The sequence below is a fragment of the Aspergillus viridinutans genome, assembly GCF_018404265.1.
Source record: "Aspergillus viridinutans IFM 47045 DNA, scaffold_11, whole genome shotgun sequence".
In the NCBI taxonomy this organism is placed as follows: Eukaryota; Fungi; Ascomycota; class Eurotiomycetes; order Eurotiales; family Aspergillaceae; genus Aspergillus; species Aspergillus viridinutans.
Genome location: NW_025091227.1, coordinates 824,215 through 844,061, shown reverse-complemented (window position 1 = coordinate 844,061; position 19,847 = coordinate 824,215). Strand labels below are relative to the sequence as shown.

The following is a 19,847-nucleotide window of genomic DNA, read 5'->3' as shown; positions in this document are numbered from 1 at the left end:
CAATCATCGGTAGCTAGCGAGTTCAGAGGATCTGTGGTTGCGTGGGGCCATAAGTGATTGTGGGTTCGACTGGCGATCCATCCACATCGGTGTTGTTGTATTCCCTGCTGTGTTGACCCTGAAGCTGCCATCTCTCTGTGCTTTCACTGGGTTCATAGCTGATAATATGTTGTTTCAATGGCAGTATTTGCGCGTCAAACTTAGATACAATGAACCTACCTAGAGAACAACATCGTATTTTTGAGAGGTGGTGTGTGCGTCGGTCTTTACAAACGAGTGGTGTGCTCCGATTAAACTTAGGAGTAGCTAGTTACACCTCTCTTTTCGACCTCTCGATATCAATAAGGCAAAGCTAGATGACAATGAACTTCAATAGATGACTGGATACATGCTGGAGTCATCAGAAAAGAATAGACAGGCCGAAAAATAGGATAAAGAAACGTGTACAAATCGATCAAATTCCTTGGAATAGGGATAGCGAGCAGGCGAAAGGTTTCAACTCTGCAGGCTGCGTGGGTTGGGGTATGAAAGGTTCGGGTCATTATGATCCTCAAACAGAGGAAGAGAATCCTTCCCATGGCCCTCATGCATGTCCGCAAGCATTTCAGCAATCCCTTTATCCAGGCGTTCTTTTCTGCAAATCGTAGGTGCCCTCTTCGATAGGCGAAGGACGTAGACAGGGATCGGAGTCTTGCATTTATGAGCAGTCTCATAGTTATAGTCGGTATTGTTGAGATCCACCACGAAATAGGAGTGTTTCTCGGGATATATGTTGACAGCGACGAAGCGAGTCGTGTAGTCCGCGCAATATCGACGGACACAATGCTGGACTTTTGACGCGAACGGGTGTATGGATTCGAAGTAGTCTTTGGGATTGAGAATGCTATTTGGGGCATCACCAACTATTCGAACTGCACCGTTTGAATCAAGCTGTCGAAGGAATTCATGCATGATACTTGGGATTTGAGTCAAGATATGTCCGCGAATTTCGCGAACCTGTTGCTCTGAGTCCCCCATTAGGAGGATAAATTTGTGGAGCAGTTTGCGGCTCTTGCAAAGGAAGATTCTGATGTTTGTTAATCCGGCCTTTCTGAAGCTTTCTGAGGCCCGTCACAGGGAGCTGCGTGAAGCTTCTCTCAATCAAGGGCTATCACCACCCTAGATGCTTTGAATCCTAAATAGGAGATAGCGCCGCGTATATTTAGCTGGAGAGCGAGCTACGGCCGAGTTCTCAATTGTGCTTTGACCATGAGCTTTCACACAGTAATTATCATTCTCCTGTTTCTCCCAGTCAGCCTGCGTGTGGCCGGATGCAGTATTTGGTTAGGTCTTAGAATTACCTGGCGTTGGGGACAAACTGCGGGCCAACTCACATGGGTCGATCACCTGGGGGGGTGTGTTGTATTCCCTGCTGTGTTGACCCTACTGCTATCATCCCTACTAGCTAGAGATGTGTCTGGACGCCTTTTTGGCTGAGTGGTTGGATGTATGACAGGTGTCAACATTCCCCGATTGCTCAATGTGAGTAAAAAAAGATGCGCTACGGTCCAATATCATAATAAAATTACAAAAGTTCTGTCGGCAGTTGATCCTTCTTATACCGTCCGATGCTACACCAACCGAGGTACTCTAATCACCAAGGTGGCCCAACAAGCTATCAGAACGAGTGCAGTCGCCGTCATATACGGAAGACCAAGCCATACCCCGTGCAACGTCATACTGAACTTGAACGTGCCTGCCATCATCGGCCCCGCGATGATCGCACCAAGACCCTCCGTCAGGGCAATTGTCGTCCCCAAGAGGCCTATCTCGGCCTCGTCCACCAATGCCGTAGCAACGCTGCGTAGAGCGGGGAAGAAACCCGCTCCCAGCGAGGAGATCGATAGACCTGCAGCGAAGACTGTAGGGCTGGCGGCTAGTGCCATGAGGACATGCCCCGCCGCGATTGTGAGGACGCTGCCGAGGGAGATGCGCAGGTCTCGGCGTATAGGGGGGAGGAATCTGTCTAGGGCTTTGGAGAGGGCAGGGAGGATGAGGAGTAGGGCGGTAAGATTCATGATTCCTTTCAAGGAGACGAGGAAGCTTGCCTGTTTCACGTCAGAGGGGACGAAAAAGTGATGGAGAATGGGACTGTACCTTTGCCATGGACCATGAGAAGCGTTTTGAGACGTATTGTAGCGTGATCAGGAGCGACTGGATAGCCACATTGGCCATCAGAAGGGCGATGGAGATACAAACAATGTTGCGTTGGGCGAAGATGAACCGGCTGTGATGCATGATTTGGTGCCTGGCGTGAGTCCAGACAACTTTAAGACGTTGACGGACCGTCCGTGGAGCGTCATCGTCCGCCTCGTCGTCTTCGCTGCCCGTCTCGCTCAGTTTGCTCAACTTGGGCAGCGTTTCCGGCACACATAGAGAAGCACACAGACCGCATAGGAAAAAAAGCACTCCCAGGAAGTACGGAAGCCAGGCCGTCCAGGACATGAGCCAGGCACTCAGAGGGCTTGCGACAATCTCGGATACCTGTGCTGACCCATAAATGATAAAGAAGATATTCGCCCTGCAGCCGTTACCATCTAGTATATCCGCGTCCGATTGATTGACATACCGTTTCTCCACCGGAAACACATCAGCGATCATCGTGAAAATCATAGACCTGGCAATCTGGGTGCCACCACCGCAGATCTGGAATAACGACATGAACCACACTGTGCGCAGGGGAATAAACGTGCTGTACCATGCTGTACGCTATCAGCAGGGAAACAAACTATGATCAGATCACTTACCAATTATCCGCACCATCACCTCTTCCATAATCAAGCCAAGCAAACTCAACCTCAGCACCACCTTCCGTCCCGCTTGATCGGCCATCAGACCAAAGGGAAGCGCCAGAAAAATCCCCGGCAGCGTATCGAGCGTCTCCTTCCAGCCATTGACAAGCGCAAGCTCACCCTGCATATCGGGGGCCTTGCATCTGGCATCAATCTGCTCCTGCGTGGTAAGAAGTGCGATTTCCGGGTGCAGTTTCCGGCAGATGATTGACTCGAATATTTGGATCTGCGGAGCCATAGCCAGATAAGAGCCAAAGTTTATTGCGATGATGCCCAAGCTTAGGACGATGAGGATCCATCGTGCGTGGGTGGAGCGGCGGGACTCTGATGGGTGGTCGTGGCCTAGCAAGGGGGTTTCCTCGCATTCATCGTGCCTAATCTCACACAACATTTTGTTGATGATATGGTTGAGATCATGGAGAAAGAAGAGTCAGGAATGATGATGGTCGTGTTTATTAATAGGGAGAAAGTCGACGCCTGGATTCCTGGATGTCATCCTTGCCTGTACAGGTACCTTTGACGCCGGAGAGGCAGCTACCAATGCTCATTGGTTGAAGCTGCTGTCAGCTGGAGTGTGGACGACTCCGATTGGCCAATTCGGTCGGAGTAAACAAATCAATTCCGCATCGGAGTTCGGAATTCGACCCTGTAAAACCAGGCATCAAGATTCATCAGAAAAAGCAGTCAGCAATGATATCCTGATTGCATCATGATGCTGATGCATTCTGGCTATCTTGGTGGCTGGGATACCATTGCCAGCACAGAACAGAGACAATCTGACATGACTATTCTGCTGCGCAAGAGTACCCTTGACTAAAATGCAAAATGACGTGCTTAAGCCTCGACATCTGAGACACCAGAAGGCAAAACAGGCATAACATAACTTGTTCGAACAGAGTGAGCTTGCCTAAATCGTCCCCAGGGTTCTCGCAAGCATCCTTGGCATCACACTGTTCAGCGGACTGGGCACTTGGCATTTCTGTTTGCAGCTATAGGAATTAATCTAGCATGTTCAGTTTACTCCAGGCGGAGTCCAGGAACTGCACAGGGTTCTCAGTGTTAAGATTTTTGGACACCCAATCATCGCTTCCATCTCCCCATAGTTTGTCCGCAGTTGAGAAGCCCCGGTGCAGGCGCAGGCTATGGTACTACGCAGGTAACCAAGTGAGAACCTTGAAGACACCAAGGTCTCCCACTCTGCTTGGCAATGCCGTATTTCCTCTGGCCAAGAGACCGTTAATCAAAGACGATCTTGGGGAAGCACTAGAAGAGGGATCGAGGATGGACCCAGCAAGCACATATAAGCCCCCGAACCCTTCTTTTCCTTCCAGGAACAATTCTCCCATTCCCTCCGTTGCTTCAGAATCCGTCGTGCCCGTTAAGCATAATGAAGCACCTCATCTTTACTCTCCTCGCCTTGGCCTCCACCTCGGCTTTGGCTCAAGATCCCGGTCCATCGCCTACAGCCTCTGTTGGCTGCGAGCCACATGGCGACCACTGGTATGATACGAATGCAGACAATCAATCCAGTAAAGCTCACAGCATACAGGCACTGTGATGGTCCAGCAACTGGAGCCGCTACTACTACTACCAGCGAGCTACCCCTCGCTCCAAGTCCCACTGGGTCTGTGGGATGCAAAACCCACGGAGACCACCTGCACTGCGACGGGCCCGCCTCCACCGCGGCCATGACAACGGCGACTTTCGACGACCACGATCACGGTCACGGTCACGATCACGATCATGATGACGAGGACGGCACCGCGACCCCGACGGTTCCTAGTCCCACAGCGTCGGTTGGATGCAAACCGCACGGCGACCATTGGCACTGCGATGGGCCCCGGGAGACGGGTAGTGCTTCTGCCAGCACGAGCGAGGCGTCCGCTTCCACTTTGGTCTCGACTACTTCATCTGCCACAGCATCTGCCACTAGGGCGCAGCAGTCTGGTAGGGCTGGTTCTTTGAGCATGGAATTGACTGTGGCGGTTGGGTTGGCTGTCGCCGCTGCGGCATTTCATGTTTGATTGATTATGACATGGTGTGCTATTCATTTATTGGTGGCCATGATAATGGGCCGTCGCGGTTGTGCACATGTTCAAGACGTTGGGAAAAAGTCAAGCCTAGGACGAACCTGCTCATTATCCTGGTGTTTCATACCATATGCAGAACCTGGCTGTATAATAAAATAGGAACTCTGACAGTGTGTTGTTGAATAAACAAATATTGCATGAGAAGATAAGCGAATGACAGGACGGAGCGAAGATACATTGACTTAGCTGGAAAATCAGATGTCGGCACGCCATTTACAATTGAATCTAACCGCAATAATGCTGTATTTCAAACACCGTGTCGGGATTCGCTCTGACGCTGTTTGAATCTTGCGGTGGCGATCCACCAACTGCGGGCCGATGTCGTACGAGCCCATAATAGGCACCAAGATATTAGCTGAGTATTCCGTTCTAAAATAATCGATCAGTGATTAAGCTAAGGAGAGATCATGATCGCCTGCCCCTGCATGGCTACTATCCTAGGATGCACCTTCCTCCCGAGTGGCCTGTTGCTGGTCAGCCATTCGGATCATGCCATCCCGGGTAACTTGACCGATCCGCGCGGTCTATATAGAGCATCAACAATACCAATTGGCTTCCGACAGACTCTCCTTCTACTGAGCCGGTACTGAGGTATTCGCCATGGACTTGCTCAATTTCACCTATCCACAACCAACCATGGCGACATATTCTGATCTTCTCGACCTCGCCGCTCAGCAACAGCCTCATCTCTCCAGTCTCGAGCGACTCTGGTGGGCGCACTATGCCTTCTGGGACAATAACGTCCTCGCAACTGGTAAGCCAATCGACGACGATCGACCAGTCCCGGCCCAATCCTAACAGATATAGGAATCATCACCTTCCTCGCCCACGAAATCATCTACTTCAGCCGCTGTCTCCCCTGGATCATCGCCGATGCCCTCCCCAGCATCTTCCTCAAATACAAGATCCAAGACCAGAAACCTCCTCCATCTGCAGCAGAGCAATGGGCCTGCACAAAGTACATCCTCCTCATCCACTTCGTCGTCGAGCTCCCCCTCATCGTCCTCTTCCACCCAATGATGGAACTCTGCGGCCTGAGCTTCACCACCCCCTTCCCTGACCTCCGCACCCTCGCCGCACAAATAATCACTTTCTTCCTCCTTGAAGACACATACCACTACTGGCTGCATCGCGCCATGCACTGGGGCCCGCTCTACCGCTCCATCCACCGCATCCACCACCAATACGCCGCGCCCTTCGGGCTGACAGCCGAGTACGCCAGTCCCTGGGAGACCCTCCTGCTGGGCTTGGGCACCATCGGTCCCCCATTGCTCCTGGGACTGATGAATTGCAACGTGCATCTCGTGACGGTGCTGGCATGGGTCGCGCTGCGGCAGTTCCAGGCCATCGATGCGCATTCCGGCTACGATTTCCCTTGGAGTCTGAGGCGGATTGTGCCGTTCTGGGGCGGAGCGGATTGGCACGACGATCACCATCGGTATTTTTGGGGGAATTATTCAAGTTCGTTTAGGCATTGGGATGGTGAGTGTCTTCTGTTGTGGTTCGAGATATCTGCTGACGGCGTCTAGTGTTGATGGGTACGGTGGCTGGTCCGGAAGCGAGGGAGAAGAGACGCGCGGGGCGAGAGAAGCGGCAGGGTTGATTGTTCAGGATTGGCGCGAAAGTATCATTATCTTCGATTGTATCGATAGTCTTACTGTAATGTAATAGCTTGGTTGGCTTCGGAACTGCTCTGCTTCCAACATGCAAATAATGCCATCACTTAATGACTTCATGTGCCATGAGGAAACCTTCCACGACGAGCAGATAGTGGGTGGAAGTTGTGACGGTAATGAACTGGTTTAGCTTAATTTGTTTGAGAGTTGCACCTGGCTGACTGTCATCCCATGCTACTTGGAGTTGGACTATCATTGACATTGAATAAAGCGTTATTTGCTTTTGGCATATTTGATTTGGTATTGAACGGGACATTGCTATGAGATAGAACAACAATGGACATATCTCCCCTATAGAGTACTACTTCACGAAACCCTCTATTCTAAGAGTGGGTGTCAATCATATAGCCCTGTCACTCTTCTAGGACTTAAGTCTATCTTTCCTATCGCAGACTTTCCAGCCTCTAAAGACGCTCAGGGTGCTATGCACAGTCTCCAGAGGAGCTAAAGTCGGCTTCTATATGACGGTAGCTCACAAAAAGGTTGACTAAGATCAAGAGATATGGCAATCTTCAGTGCTCTCAAATTCATCACATACCATTCGAACATACTCTGGGTCTCTCCTTATCTTGCACGCATTCTGAATTGTGATTACATATCCCTAGGCTGAGGACTTGGTGTCCTTATCTATCCAATGACAAGCGGGAGTTCCCGGCCGACAGACGAGGCCTTGTGAAGCCACTGGGTCCTCTTCGATCAATCCTTGGCTAGCGCACGTTCAAACTGCGGGTTAACTGTGAAAAGCTGGAGAAAGCTTTAGAACCATGAGGGTCATTGATACCCCTACTTCTAAGCATCATCGATATCTGAAAAGGGCCTTGAAGTCGGAAGTATCATTATTTAGTCCCTTGTATTGAGGTGGGAACAAGATCGGGTAATGGTCACTTTCTAAGGATGCAAAATACTGTAAATATCAATAGTCTAGATCAGTGATCAACAGCACGGCTTCTCTGGTTTAATGCAAACCTGCGTCATCGTCAACAACTCAGAAACTATTCCATGGTTAGAAATAATAGACAACCCCTGACCGGCCATGGAGTCGGCTCAACCTGAGTGGAAAGTTTCCGTGCGAGTTCACATAATCTGTCCCGAGTGTGGAGATAAAATTCTAAAATGACAAACGCATAAGCGACCTGCATATGTAGCCCTGTGCCTTAATTTGTGCTGCCAATCAGAATCGAGGAAGCGAACCGGAAATACGGTAGAGAAGCCACTATGCTGAGCGACCCACCCATGGAATCATGCCGAACTTCCATCGTTTCCACCCTTGTCTGAAGAATTGAGTTATCCCCGAGTAAGCAAGTTAGCAACAGCTTAACAAGCAGTAAGCTTATAGGCCATAAGGAAGCTTATCAATGCGACAACTTGCAAGACGTCATATGTGCCACTACCCAAAGGCATACAGCACGCTTTGAGAGATCGAAAAAGATAGAGGACCGGCTCGATCACTGTGGCGGTTTGCCGGACATAATGGAGATTAAGGTGGGCACTTACCACAGTCAAGGCGAGTGGGTACAGCAATTTCTTGCCCGATTTCTAAGCACCGACGATTTCCCATCTTGCCTCGGTGCTGTTGGTGTATATAAGACGCCGTGAGGACCCGCGGAGAATCAGATGTACCACTCACAAACTTAAACTAAATCGAAACGAAAAGTTACAATGGCTGCTACCGACTACAAGTTCGAGGGCTGGCTTGGCCTTGACAAGAAGGCCGTCCAGGGCAACATGGTGTGGAAGGAGTTCACGCCCAAGGCGTGGGAGGAGACCGATATCGACATCAAGATCACACACTCCGGCATCTGCGGCTCTGATCTGCACACCCTGAGAAGCGGATGGGTATGTTTTTTTTCAAAATGCATTGTAAACTGTGAGACTAACCTGTCTCCAGGGCCCTACTATGTACCCCTGCTGTGTCGGCCATGAAATCGTCGGTATCGCCGTCCGTGTCGGTTCCAAGGCCGAGGGAGACATCAAGGTCGGTGACCGTGTTGGTGTTGGAGCCCAGAACGACTCTTGTCTGGGCCGCAAGGGCGACTGCGAGGAATGTGCCTCCGGTATGGAGCAGTACTGTAGTCATGGAATGGTCGGCACATACAACGGCGTCCACTTGAATGGTGATAAGTCGTACGGTGGATACGCTCTGTACCACCGTGCTCCCTCTCACTTTGTCTTCAAGATCCCTGATGCCATCCCCTCTGCGGAGGCCGCCCCCATGATGTGCGGTGGTATCACCCTCTACTCTCCTCTGAAGCACTACGGCTGCGGTCCCGGCAAGAAGGTCGGCGTTGTAGGAATCGGTGGATTGGGACACTTTGGTATCCTGTTCGCCAAGGCCATGGGCGCTGACAAGGTTGTCGCCATCTCCCGCAAGGCAAACAAGAAGGAGGATGCTCTCAAGCTGGGTGCTGATGAGTACATTGCAACCGATGAGTCTGGTTGGTCTCAGCGCCACAACCGTTCCCTCGACCTGATTGTTTCTACTGTCTCTTCCTCCAAGGTATGTATCATCACTCCTTATGCCTGGTTAGTGAGGCTATGTCTGACATCACTAGATGCCCATTGTGCAATACTGCTCTCTTCTCCGCACCGACGGTGCCTTCGTCCAGATGGGTGCTCCCGAGGACGGTGCTCTGGAGATCCCTGCGTACGCTCTGATCGGCCGCAGAGTCAAGATGGGCGGCTCCCTGATCGGCAGCCCCAGTGAGATCCGGGAGATGCTCCAGCTGGCCGCTGAGAAGGGTGTCCACCCCTGGATCCAGGAGAGACCCATGAAGGACGCCAACCAGGCCGTTGTCGACATGGACGCTGGCAAGGCCCGCTACCGCTACGTCCTTGTTAACGACCAGTAATTAACGAACTCTAATGTATATACCTGTATGAATGTATAGATTAATCCAATGATCATTCTTATTTCATTCTTTCAAGCGCTCGTACAATGTATGGTTGGCCGCTCAGCACCACTTCGCTGCCAACGCTCCACTCCCCGTCTCCGGTGTCAATCGTCGTCATGGAGGGTAATTTGTCGACATCCGGGCCGAGGGTATACTTCGTCTTCCACCCAGACACAGAGTCCCACTCCTCACGTCTAGCGCTGACCTCCCCTCCGTTTTTGACGTCTTCCGGATCTCCGCCATAGTGCGTCTGCTCCTGCCGCAGCACAACATAAGTCCCCCAAATCCTCGCAATGAACATCCGAACCACCGTACTCCCATCCTGACCACTCACCCCCTGCTCACCTCCCCTCGCCTCCAACACCCATGAAACCCCCCTCCCCGGACCCTCGGGTCCCTCTCTGAAGGGCAACTCCCGCCACACCTCCTCATACTCCCTAACCGGCGCACCAGGAAGGTCCCAACGAGGCATCGACCCCGTCTCAAGGTCATCCCCGTTCGGCAGCGCCGTAAACGTCCCGCAATCGACTGCATCAAAGGCATTATGCGAGTCGACGGCGTGTGTGAAAAGCACGCGCACTGTACCTCGAGTTAGCTTTGTTACAGATTGCGCAAGGGGCCGTACGTACGCGGCTCTTGGCTTTCTACGATGCGTTGGCCGGCGATCGCCCAGTCAATTCTGCCAGAGGATTTGTCGATGCGGAGATCCACGTACCAGCCCATTAGGAACAGGACAATGGTGTCGGTGTTTTCGAAGGCGGGGTCGGGGAGCCAGCGGAGGGAGACTCGGGTTGAGAGGCTGCTGGTGCTTTGGCTGGTGGTCATTTTCGGATTGAAGGTGTGGGTGATTTCTTGCTGTAATTGAGAAGGGGTTGGTTCAGTTGCTTATTTAAGAATTGGGCTGTTGTTTGTGAGCAATGTGACATTGTATTGATATGGGGTACCCCGCAAACCAATATCTTATATAACATTGAGACGTGGATTTGGGTTATAAGATCGTTATTGGACAATTTGGATTACAAAGGTCTATTGGCTCAATGGTAGAGCACCTGTCTCCTATGCTGGAAAACAGGAGGTTGTGGGTTCGAGTCCCATGTAGATCGACCTTTTTTTCGCCATCATTTTTGCATTTCTTTTTGCACTTCTCTATTTGGTACGGTTCGTCGTCTCGATTATTATGATTTTTGTTACTTCTTTCCCTGTTCCTGTGTCGGCTTATAGCCCGTCTGCCGTGGCATCCGAATATATATTTCTCTGGGTGTCGACCAGCATAAGTTATAGTATACATCCACCAGAGCATTCCACAAAAGAAATTTAGCTATCAAAGACGGAGAGAACAATACTATTCTCCTTTATTGTTGCAGAAGTCCGTCGAACTCGGCGGTAGTAACAGTCGAGACTACTGTCACTTAGTATCTACATAAAAATATATCATACATTATGAAGGTTATGAAGTGGAGACCAGTGTTAATCAAAGCATGCAATGCAACAGTTATTATTTGAGCTATCCTGCTTCTTACGACGAATATGATACTCGCACCTCGGACAGAGCATACAACGCAAATTCTTATGAATTGTTCGTCCCAATCATCCACTATGCAACTCAAGAATAAAGCTCATCATCAGGAGCAGAATCCATGCCAACCAACATGGAGCCTGGCCTCCAGCACGCGGTACTGGCTCACCGAAGCAAAAATCGTTGACTTGTGCCTCGACCTCAGCGCCATCTTCACAGTATAAATCACTGGAGACGGAAGGTCGAGTTAAAGAACTGAGCAGCCTTTCCCGACGAGAGCCCCAACTCGACAACACAGGCAAGGATAGTCCACAGCCCAAGCGCAAAGTTCTCCTTGTGAAGCGGGCCACCACTCTCCGGCTTCTTCGCATCGAATCTCAGCAGCTGATGCAGAAACGACAAAGCCCAGACGCACATCCACGAGGCCCACAGCCAACCGGAATTCTGCGCCCGCAGCTGCAGATAGACCGAGCCGAGCACGAGACCCGCCAGGACGATCAGGAACAAGTGGATGCGGGACCCGGCGGCGACGTACACCGAGTTCACGTCCATCTTTGAGTCGTCGACGATGTCTTGGTAGCTGTATGCTGTGTTGAGGTACAGGGTCCAGACGAAGACGGTGATTGCCAGCGGGAGGGACTTGGTGATGCTTTGCGTGACTGGGATCTCGCGGCCTTTGATTGCCATCCAACCGATTGCGCTGGGCCAGGCTAGTGTAAAGCCGAGGAAGTACTGCGGATAGATGTATAGTCGTCGGAAGAATTGACGCTTTCCGTAGGGATAGAGGATTGTGGCGATGGTGACTGGGATCATAGCAGCCGCGCTGTTTGGATCAGTTATCCACATTCTTGAGACTTGTGAGAGGTCCTCATACACGTCGTGGCCTTCCAGCATAATATCCATCAGCCACCACGAGACGGCAAACTGGACCAACATCCAGATGAAGCCCTCGGTTGCAGTCACCCTCCCCGCTGCCAGGGGCCGATTCTTGGTGCGCGCTACGTTTTTGTCGACGTTGCGGTCGACCCAGTCATTCCAGACCATGCCTGCACCGCAGTAGATGTAGCCGCAGAGCAAGCACAGCATAGCCTGTTTTAGTATGTGGTTGGCCGAGATCGAGGTCGGATTAGCGGCTATTTTATTAGCACCGGCAAGCAACGTTGCCCAAACTAGATGCCCGAGGTCAATGGATGAATATTGTATACAAGGAAGGGACACACCTCCTGAGAATACAGCAAGCCATGGGTTGTACTTGTGAAATCTGGATAGGATAAGCAGGTCCCTCACGAGGTTCAGGACAGATCGCCGCTGAGGAGATGGGTCAGTTTCCATGACTTTGTACATTTTGAGCATGTCTCTATCCAACAACGAGCAGAGAAGGGCGAAGCAGAAAGCCAATTGACGACTGATATATGGATGAGGATGATGTTCAAGGAGGATAATATACATGGCAATATTACCTCAATATCCCAACCTTACCTTCCTCGGAGCTGACAAACGGGGAAAAGCCCCGGCGGCCGGTGAAAACCACCGACAGCTACATACTATGGCTGATTGATTGAGATGCACGGTATCAAGGGTCAGCCCACGTCACTGCTTCGCTTGCTGCCCGACTCGGCAATTTCTCAAGCAGCCAGGTGACAAGTCTCGGAACTGCCCCATTGAGCATATCAGCAATCCTGCAACTCCATTATCTTAACCGGGGTGTCGCTCAGAACGCCAGCAGGTGTGCTTTAGCTGTCCAATAAGCCGAGAACCTTGATAGGTGTCGACTGCAATAGCTTACCACACCACGCAGCTAATGTGCCTCATTCACAATCAAGACATGGACTCGGTCTCGAAAGATATCTGTCGAAAGTGACCTGATTGGCGCGGTGTTCACGGACTTGCCTTGCATGAATTTGGCCCGGAGCCAGGGTACCCCTTCATGGCTGACAATCAGCTTATGGACCAAGACAAGTCGACAACTATTGGCTCTACGACCTATGATAGTGATTAGTGGCATAATGGTCTGAACTATTGTACTATGGCCTGGAACGAGATGAAGCTTTTGAACATGGCAGCCGCTGGTGACAATCTATGGATCTTGGACCATGGCTGGGAATGCATTGCTCTTGCGGCTGATTGTGCATTGAGAGTACAGGGTAAGGTAGTATTGGATTAAGTTACTGCTGACCGAATGCCGATGGATTCAAGTTAATTCAGCGGACCCCCTCTTGGCAGATATTCGACTTCATTCGTTTTTTTCTATGGATTCGATTGATTCGAGTATGGATACCCACAGTCACCCTTAGTTCAACGGACAGCGTATGTCTTGATTATATGCTTACTCGTTTTTGGATCATCATAAACTGTGAACCCATTGAATGTAGAAATATACACAATACTACGAGCATGATTTTACATTATAAGTCTGTTTCTGGAGAGGAACTGTGACTAAGACCATAGATAAACTCCTGTGTGGGCATATACCGCAGATTATCGACCCTGTAGACAAGGCCTGAATATAGGGGACAGCAGAAAATCAAATCAAATTGTAAATTAGTTATAAAGTAGCAAACATCTTGCTCATTATATGCACGCAGGTGATAACCAGCAGCAGCTACTCCTTTAGCTCCAGAAAGTCCAGTATACCCTTCAACCCATCTGTGTTGCCGAGATCACCAAAGTCCTTCAGCATTTCTCTCGCCTCTGCCGTAAGACTCGCCAGCTTCTTGCGGCAATAATCGAAGCTTCCAGTAGACTCGATAATGCGAACAGCGTACCGCTTGACATCTTCGTCGTCAGTCTTTTGCTTCAGAATATTCATCAGCTGGAAATTACTCGGATCACTGCGAATGCTGTGGATAATGGGATAGGAGAATTTGCCCTCCGTGATGTCTTCACCGAACCCTTTGTTCTTCGCATACAAGTCGCTCTGAAGGTTCTGGTAGTCATCGCGGATTTGGAAGATGATTCCGAGAAGGTCGACGAGCGGCACGCAATCCCTGTGTCTCTATTAATCACCATACATGCAGTGTAAAGAAAGTAGCTCACTTTGTATTCTGGCTTTCCATCTGCATCAGCTTGATCGCAAGCCGGAACAGCCCGCCGGTCTTGTTGGCAACCATTTCAAGGTACTCCTCTTCCGTAGGGCAGATCAAGGCATCTCGCCAGTAGAGATCCATACCCTGGCCACGGTGAAGCCTCAACATCTCTTCTGTAAAGATGATCATAGCCTCAGGCTTGCCTAGCTTTTGTAGCTCCTGTTGAGCCCAGAAGTAGGCGAAATTGGCCGAGTTGATGGTCTGCGCGATACCGAAAATGCTATGCGCGACGGGGAATCCTCGCCTGAGTTTCGACGAGTCTTGGATATCGTCAATCCTGTGATTGTAAGCTTTATATTCGGCTGAGGAACATGTAAAGGACTGCGTACAGTAATGAGGCCGAATGCAGCAGGCCGACCACCCGCTTGATGACGTCGAGTTTGTCCTCTGGGATTTGGAGCCATTGGTTGAAGGCCGAAATCAGCTTGCCTCTGATGTCTTTGCCTGGGAAGCTGCAAAGGTAATTAAGAGGAGCCCAGATTATCTGGTGTGAGAAGCTTGTTAGAGTACAGAACGTTACCAAGGGGCAAGATTTACCGCGTACCTTTTCTTGAGTGAGCTTTCTCTGTTGCTCGAGGTCAGATGCACTGTGAGAGACGCAATCGGAACTAGAGCTTGTTGTTTCTGTTTCGGCCAGAGTGCCAGTTACTGCCTGAGATTGGACTTCTTGAGGCATGAACAAGCTTAAGTGAGTCCATAGCGACTTTGACGGGTCTTGGAAGGGTTGCTGGCGATCGAGCTCGTAGAGGGACATTACTGGCATTGGTACCATATTGCAGCAGATGGGGAGGTAGTTTCAGAAGACTACGAGATACTGGAGAGATATGAATTGGCTTTTTGCAGGGGTGCTTAGAAATGTGAAATATATAGAACTGTACAACCCAGGCACAGCTGAAGCTAATCAGAACAAGAAGATAAGCCGCAATGATTCAAGCTTGATACTAGTTCTGAGTCAACTTCATTTTACCCATATGCAGTGTAGACTTACGAGGCCGGCCGAAGATCAAGAATGCTATGACCATGCCACTGGGCCTGATTTCGGGAAATACCGCTTAACGACGTGGAAAGAAAGGAACAGGATCAGCGATTGTCACTCAGGAGCTGCATCCCTGCTCCGAGGGAGTCAGCTTGGCATATCACTTGTTCCCACATTGTCAACTGAACCAGTTGTCATGGCGTCTACTAGCTGGACTAGACTTTGTATTCCTGACCGGCCACCGACAAGGAACAGCTCAGAATCCTGCATGCACAGAGTCCATTAACATTCCCATCCGATTCCGATTCCTTCCTGGAGCCGACATAAAACCAACTCAACTGGGCCTGACAAATTGGATGCACGATGTAGGAGTACTATGTCCTACCAGGATTATCCACCAAATTGCCGCCCAAGACAATTCTGCGGACACTGCCTCGTCTGACGTATCATCATGTCCCCCCCGAGTTGACAGGGAGCAGGAATTATTATAAAGCGACAATTGTTGGATCCAGATATTCTCCGAATGTACCCTGATCAATCTCAGTCAGAATCCTATTGGCAACATCCCTACTGCCCACCATAATGGACGCATTTGACGTTTCCTCAGCTCCGGCCGAATTCCAGGCCATCAAATCTATCTGCGACATGCTGGTCATCTTCACTGGAGCGACCTGGGTGATCAACTACATCGTCACGGTACGGCAGATCTTCAGGGACAGGGCGTGCGGGATGCCTCTGGTCTGTCTCTGCTGTAATGTCGCCTGGGAGATCACGGTCGTCCTTATCCACCGACCCCCTTACTTCCTCCTCGACGTCTTTTTTGCCATGTGGCTGTCGGTCAATATGGTCATTGTGTACGGCTCGGTCAAGGTCTCTATGGAAAAGCAGCTTCCCTCGCCGCTGATGCACAAGCATCTCCCCCTGATCGTCACCTTGACTATCTTGGGCTTCATATCGGGTTATCATGTGCTCGCGGAAATTCTTGGCCCTATCAAAGCCGTCTGGTGGGGAGGATTGCTTTCCCAATTGGTTATGAGCGCTGACTGTTTGGGTCAACTTTTGCACCGGGGAAGCACGCACGGGGCGTCGTGGGCGATGTGGTAGGTGTCTTTCCTCCTGAATAGAATATGCTGCAAGCTGACAATTGGTCTCTGTCGGATTGCCCAGGATCTCCCGCGTTCTCGGTTCCTATTCGGCAATCGCCGGTGTATTTTTGAAGTCTTGGTTTTGGCCACAGCAGTGGGACTGGTTTGACAATGCACTGACGAGGTGGATTACGGGCATCTCATTGATCATGGATATCATGTATGTCTGTATCTTCTGGTATATTTGGCAGATCGAAAAAGGAGCCAAAATAAAGAGGGTGTGAGTCGACTTGCATGTTTTATGGACGCAGGCTCGGGCACTATTGGCTGGACATGAAGCATATTGCGTTTTCCTGCACAATTAGGAGTATCTTTATACGATTATGATAGTTACCTCAGATATGCCTGCTCTGCATACAAGGAATCCATGTCCGAACGCGCAGAGTGCTTTCCTGACTGTTCTTCCCAACGTATGACTTATTCTTTTTTTTCCCTTTTTTTTCTTTCTGATTACTTCGTTTCAAATTTCAAGTCGACTCCATGACAAATCCAACTGGTTCTGTTCCCAATAGCTTTCCAAGCGCCCTCAGGATGTACATTGGTACTTCGAGGCCTCCAATTGCCTGGAAAGGCGAGTTTGCTGATAACCAAGTATCTTTTCACGGACACTGATCAGTGACCACTACATGCAGAGGACTGCAGATCGTCCATTATCCACCGATTGCTACCAAGTCTCATATTTTATGGGTCTTCTAGGACACTAAGCGTCCCCTTAAGCCGATTGGCCAGAATATCAATATAGAAGAATACAGAAGGCGAGATACATGATTTCTCCTTGTCGACAATCCGGCGGATTGATTAGGGCCACTGTGAACAAATAGGCGTTTCTTATGCAACATAAGGTACGTAGTAGTATTGAATTGCTTCCTATATATGCACATATATATGTGCATAATTCCATAGCTTAGCACGTCCCTATATCCCATGGGAGGTCTCAGGAGGGCAGGCGAAGCCTGCCCTCCGCTAGATGTTAATTAATACAACACCAACACCAACGTAAGGTAGTATTTCCAATTCTGAATCGTATCGAAGAAATCCTCGTCGCCACACACAAGTCAGTATCTGCAAAACAATTGAACACAGGAATTTCCTCATATGGCAAGGATTTCTGTTCACGAATCTCCATATGCTAGCTCCCTACCTCTATTTATCTCCATTTTCTTAGCGGTTCATCATCGCTGAAAAATAGACGTATACTCTCCTCTTCCCCTACTCACCTTGTTTACCTGGACACGAATATTAAAGCTTACTCGAGTACATTGCCTATGATGACGACCAAGTCCCCCTTCAAAGTCATAATCGTGGGCGGATCGATCGCCGGGCTCACCCTCGCCCACTGCCTCAGCAAAGCAGGCATTGACTACATCGTTCTCGAAAAGCGGAAGCAGATTGCGCCGCAGCAGGGCGCGTCTATCGGTATTTTTCCACATGGGGGCCGGATTTTGCAGCAGTTGGGGATATTCTATTTGGTTGAGGAGCAGATTGAACCATTGCACACGGCGCATCAGTGCTTCCCTGATGGCTTTACGCATACCACTAAGGCCCCACGGATTATTCATGAGCGGTATTGCATTATCTACATGTGATTGACCGTATTCACTGCTAATCTGGCTGATAGCTTTGGTCTGCCTCTCGCTTTCCTAGAGCGGAGACGAATGCTCAGAGTGCTTTATGACACACTTCCCGATTCGTCCCGAGTTCTGGTGGACAAGGCTGTCATTTCCGTGGAGCGGGAGGATTCAGACCTAATGAGGGTCACGACCCACGATGGAAATGTATATCATGGCAATCTGGTTGTCGGTGCTGATGGTGTGCACAGTCGAGTGCGCGCCGAAATGTGGCGGCTGGCCAATTCGCAAAGTCCAGCTGCATTCCCTGAGCATGAAATGAGCTGTGAGTACTGTCATATTCAAGAAAGATATCATCGAATAAAGCTGATCCCATTTTAAAAATCTAGCGATGACAGTCGAGTTTGCCTGCGTTTTCGGGATCTCGTCTTCCGTCCCCAAGCTGAAAGCAGGCGAGCAAGTGGCCAGCTTCAACAATGGTAGATCGTACCTCACATTTCCCGGGAAAAACGCTAGAATCTTTTGGTTCCTCCTGCTGAAGCTCGACCGGAAATACTCGTACTCCAATGCTCCGCGTTTCTCCTCCACAGACGCCGAGAAGATATCTGAGCGGTTTGCCGATGACCACATCTGGGACGGAGTGTATTTCCGAGACATATGGAAGAATAGAGAGGTGTTCTCCTTCGTGAACCTTGAGGAAAATGTGTTTCGAAAATGGCATTGGGAACGGATCGTCTGCATTGGTGACAGCATGCACAAAGTAGGTTTCTGTCTTTGGCGATATGAACTCGGAATCTTGATCTGACATGCCTCGAACAGATGGCCCCCAATACAGGCCAAGGGGCCAACTCCGCCATTGAAGACGCCGCTGCCCTTGTGAATTGCCTCCACCGGGCTCTTAGAGCAACGCCTGATGGTTCTACCTTATCATCGGCTGAAATAGATGGTCTCCTGGCAGAATTCAATCGAACCCAATTTCGCCGGGTACGTGGAATCTACAAAGGAGCCAGAATGGTTGTTAGATTGCAGGCAAGGCAGAACCTGTTCCTCAGGTTGCTCGGACGCTACTACCTTCCCTACGCCGGCGATGTCTCAGCGAACGCGGCGTCCAAGATAATCGCTGGAGCTGAGTACCTGGACTTTTTACCGCTTGCTACCCGCTCAGGGGCCGGATGGTATCGATTCAAGCCAGGTCAGAGTGGAACTGCCTTGATACCGTGCTTGTATCCGGTTTTGGCCCTTACGCTGTGTGTCCTTGCTTGGATCGGGAATGATTTTGTCCGAAATAGAGTTGTGTTTGCTTGAGGCCTGTTGTACATGGATAGTACTCTAGAACCTGATACAGTACTATGCAGTCTATTACCTATCTCGCATGAAGGAGTTCAGTCAGCCAATATAGACTCAGGAAACGTTGCCAGCCTTGCCAAATTCCCCTTGCAAAAGCGAGTGATACGTCTTTCAGCGAAAGTACTAGACGGTTTCTCACATTGCAATTATGCCTATTCAATAGGTAGCTAAGCTGGTCTGTGCATGAAGCGTCTTGTTGAAAAGCCATTGCACTGACGATCCTGGAGACGAATGCAGGACACTCGGGCCAATTCCGATGATGGAGATCAATTTGGAAGAGATATGAAAATTCGGCTTACCATCACTCAAGCAATCTCTTCGGAAGATCAACGTCAATCTCTCAGCTGCGCCATAGAGACAACAGGCTGCGTCATTTCGAATCGGGCCGTTGGCTTTTAAAATGGCAAATGGTCTGGACCTGATTATGTTTTCTTTTACCCAGGGTGCTTTCAATTCAGACCAATTCAAGAAAGCCATATCCGGAGGGGGATACTGCGTACCGAGTTGTGTACGTGGACATGCACAGGGACTCCTTTGCTTTTTTGGTGGCTGGGGGAGGGTTTGTCAACCATCTTCGGGCTTCTGCCAAGTCGGGTGATTGTGCTTGTCTGGACTCAGGGAGGGTTCCAGGCACATTATCAATTGGACTGTTGTAATCAGCAGGGATTGTATGTGATTTTATCTTATGGTCTGTGAGTATGTCCAATGCAGTGACAGAGTA

At 50.0% G+C, this 19,847-nt stretch overlaps 9 protein-coding genes and 1 non-coding gene across 10 annotated transcripts; 6 read left to right on the top strand and 4 right to left on the bottom strand.

The window, feature by feature from the left end:
• Nucleotides 1-495: 495 nt before the first annotated feature.
• Nucleotides 496-3,222, bottom strand: Aspvir_002411 (putative MFS transporter; the record flags this gene model as incomplete). The annotated part of the gene is made up of 5 exons (XM_043274011.1): nt 496-1,004; nt 1,721-2,087; nt 2,137-2,560; nt 2,609-2,741; nt 2,787-3,222. 5 exons carry the CDS (start codon nt 3,220-3,222, stop codon nt 496-498), a joined length of 1,869 nt encoding a protein of 622 aa, XP_043129946.1.
• A 996-nt stretch (nt 3,223-4,218) lies between these two features.
• Nucleotides 4,219-4,855, top strand: Aspvir_002410 (uncharacterized protein; the record flags this gene model as incomplete). Its single annotated transcript, XM_043274010.1, has 2 exons — nt 4,219-4,331; nt 4,381-4,855. The coding sequence occupies 2 exons, from the start codon at nt 4,219-4,221 to the stop codon at nt 4,853-4,855; spliced, it is 588 nt and encodes a 195-aa protein (XP_043129945.1).
• A 666-nt stretch (nt 4,856-5,521) lies between these two features.
• Aspvir_002409 (sterol desaturase family protein) lies at nt 5,522-6,524 on the top strand (the record flags this gene model as incomplete). The annotated part of the gene is made up of 3 exons (XM_043274009.1): nt 5,522-5,675; nt 5,723-6,403; nt 6,451-6,524. 3 exons carry the CDS (start codon nt 5,522-5,524, stop codon nt 6,522-6,524), a joined length of 909 nt encoding a protein of 302 aa, XP_043129944.1.
• A 1,732-nt stretch (nt 6,525-8,256) lies between these two features.
• On the top strand, nt 8,257-9,446 carry Aspvir_002408 (NAD(P)-dependent alcohol dehydrogenase; the record flags this gene model as incomplete). The annotated part of the gene is made up of 3 exons (XM_043274008.1): nt 8,257-8,433; nt 8,486-9,094; nt 9,150-9,446. 3 exons carry the CDS (start codon nt 8,257-8,259, stop codon nt 9,444-9,446), a joined length of 1,083 nt encoding a protein of 360 aa, XP_043129943.1.
• Nucleotides 9,447-9,504: 58 nt separating this feature from the next.
• Aspvir_002407 (uncharacterized protein) lies at nt 9,505-10,313 on the bottom strand (the record flags this gene model as incomplete). Its single annotated transcript, XM_043274007.1, has 2 exons — nt 9,505-10,067; nt 10,118-10,313. The coding sequence occupies 2 exons, from the start codon at nt 10,311-10,313 to the stop codon at nt 9,505-9,507; spliced, it is 759 nt and encodes a 252-aa protein (XP_043129942.1).
• A 198-nt stretch (nt 10,314-10,511) lies between these two features.
• On the top strand, nt 10,512-10,591 carry Aspvir_002406. The gene has a single exon. It is a non-coding gene; the product is annotated as a tRNA-Arg (tRNA).
• Nucleotides 10,592-11,229: 638 nt separating this feature from the next.
• Nucleotides 11,230-12,453, bottom strand: Aspvir_002405 (prenyltransferase spyF; the record flags this gene model as incomplete). Its single annotated transcript, XM_043274006.1, has 1 exon — nt 11,230-12,453. One exon carries the CDS (start codon nt 12,451-12,453, stop codon nt 11,230-11,232), a length of 1,224 nt encoding a protein of 407 aa, XP_043129941.1.
• Nucleotides 12,454-13,606: 1,153 nt separating this feature from the next.
• Aspvir_002404 (geranylgeranyl pyrophosphate synthase spyE) lies at nt 13,607-14,862 on the bottom strand (the record flags this gene model as incomplete). Its single annotated transcript, XM_043274005.1, has 4 exons — nt 13,607-13,991; nt 14,041-14,367; nt 14,420-14,574; nt 14,635-14,862. The coding sequence occupies 4 exons, from the start codon at nt 14,860-14,862 to the stop codon at nt 13,607-13,609; spliced, it is 1,095 nt and encodes a 364-aa protein (XP_043129940.1).
• Nucleotides 14,863-15,648: 786 nt separating this feature from the next.
• Aspvir_002403 (terpene cyclase spyD) lies at nt 15,649-16,170 on the top strand (the record flags this gene model as incomplete). Its single annotated transcript, XM_043274004.1, has 1 exon — nt 15,649-16,170. One exon carries the CDS (start codon nt 15,649-15,651, stop codon nt 16,168-16,170), a length of 522 nt encoding a protein of 173 aa, XP_043129939.1.
• A 1,309-nt stretch (nt 16,171-17,479) lies between these two features.
• Nucleotides 17,480-19,084, top strand: Aspvir_002402 (FAD-dependent monooxygenase spyC; the record flags this gene model as incomplete). The annotated part of the gene is made up of 4 exons (XM_043274003.1): nt 17,480-17,775; nt 17,830-18,104; nt 18,169-18,539; nt 18,599-19,084. 4 exons carry the CDS (start codon nt 17,480-17,482, stop codon nt 19,082-19,084), a joined length of 1,428 nt encoding a protein of 475 aa, XP_043129938.1.
• Nucleotides 19,085-19,847: the final 763 nt, after the last annotated feature.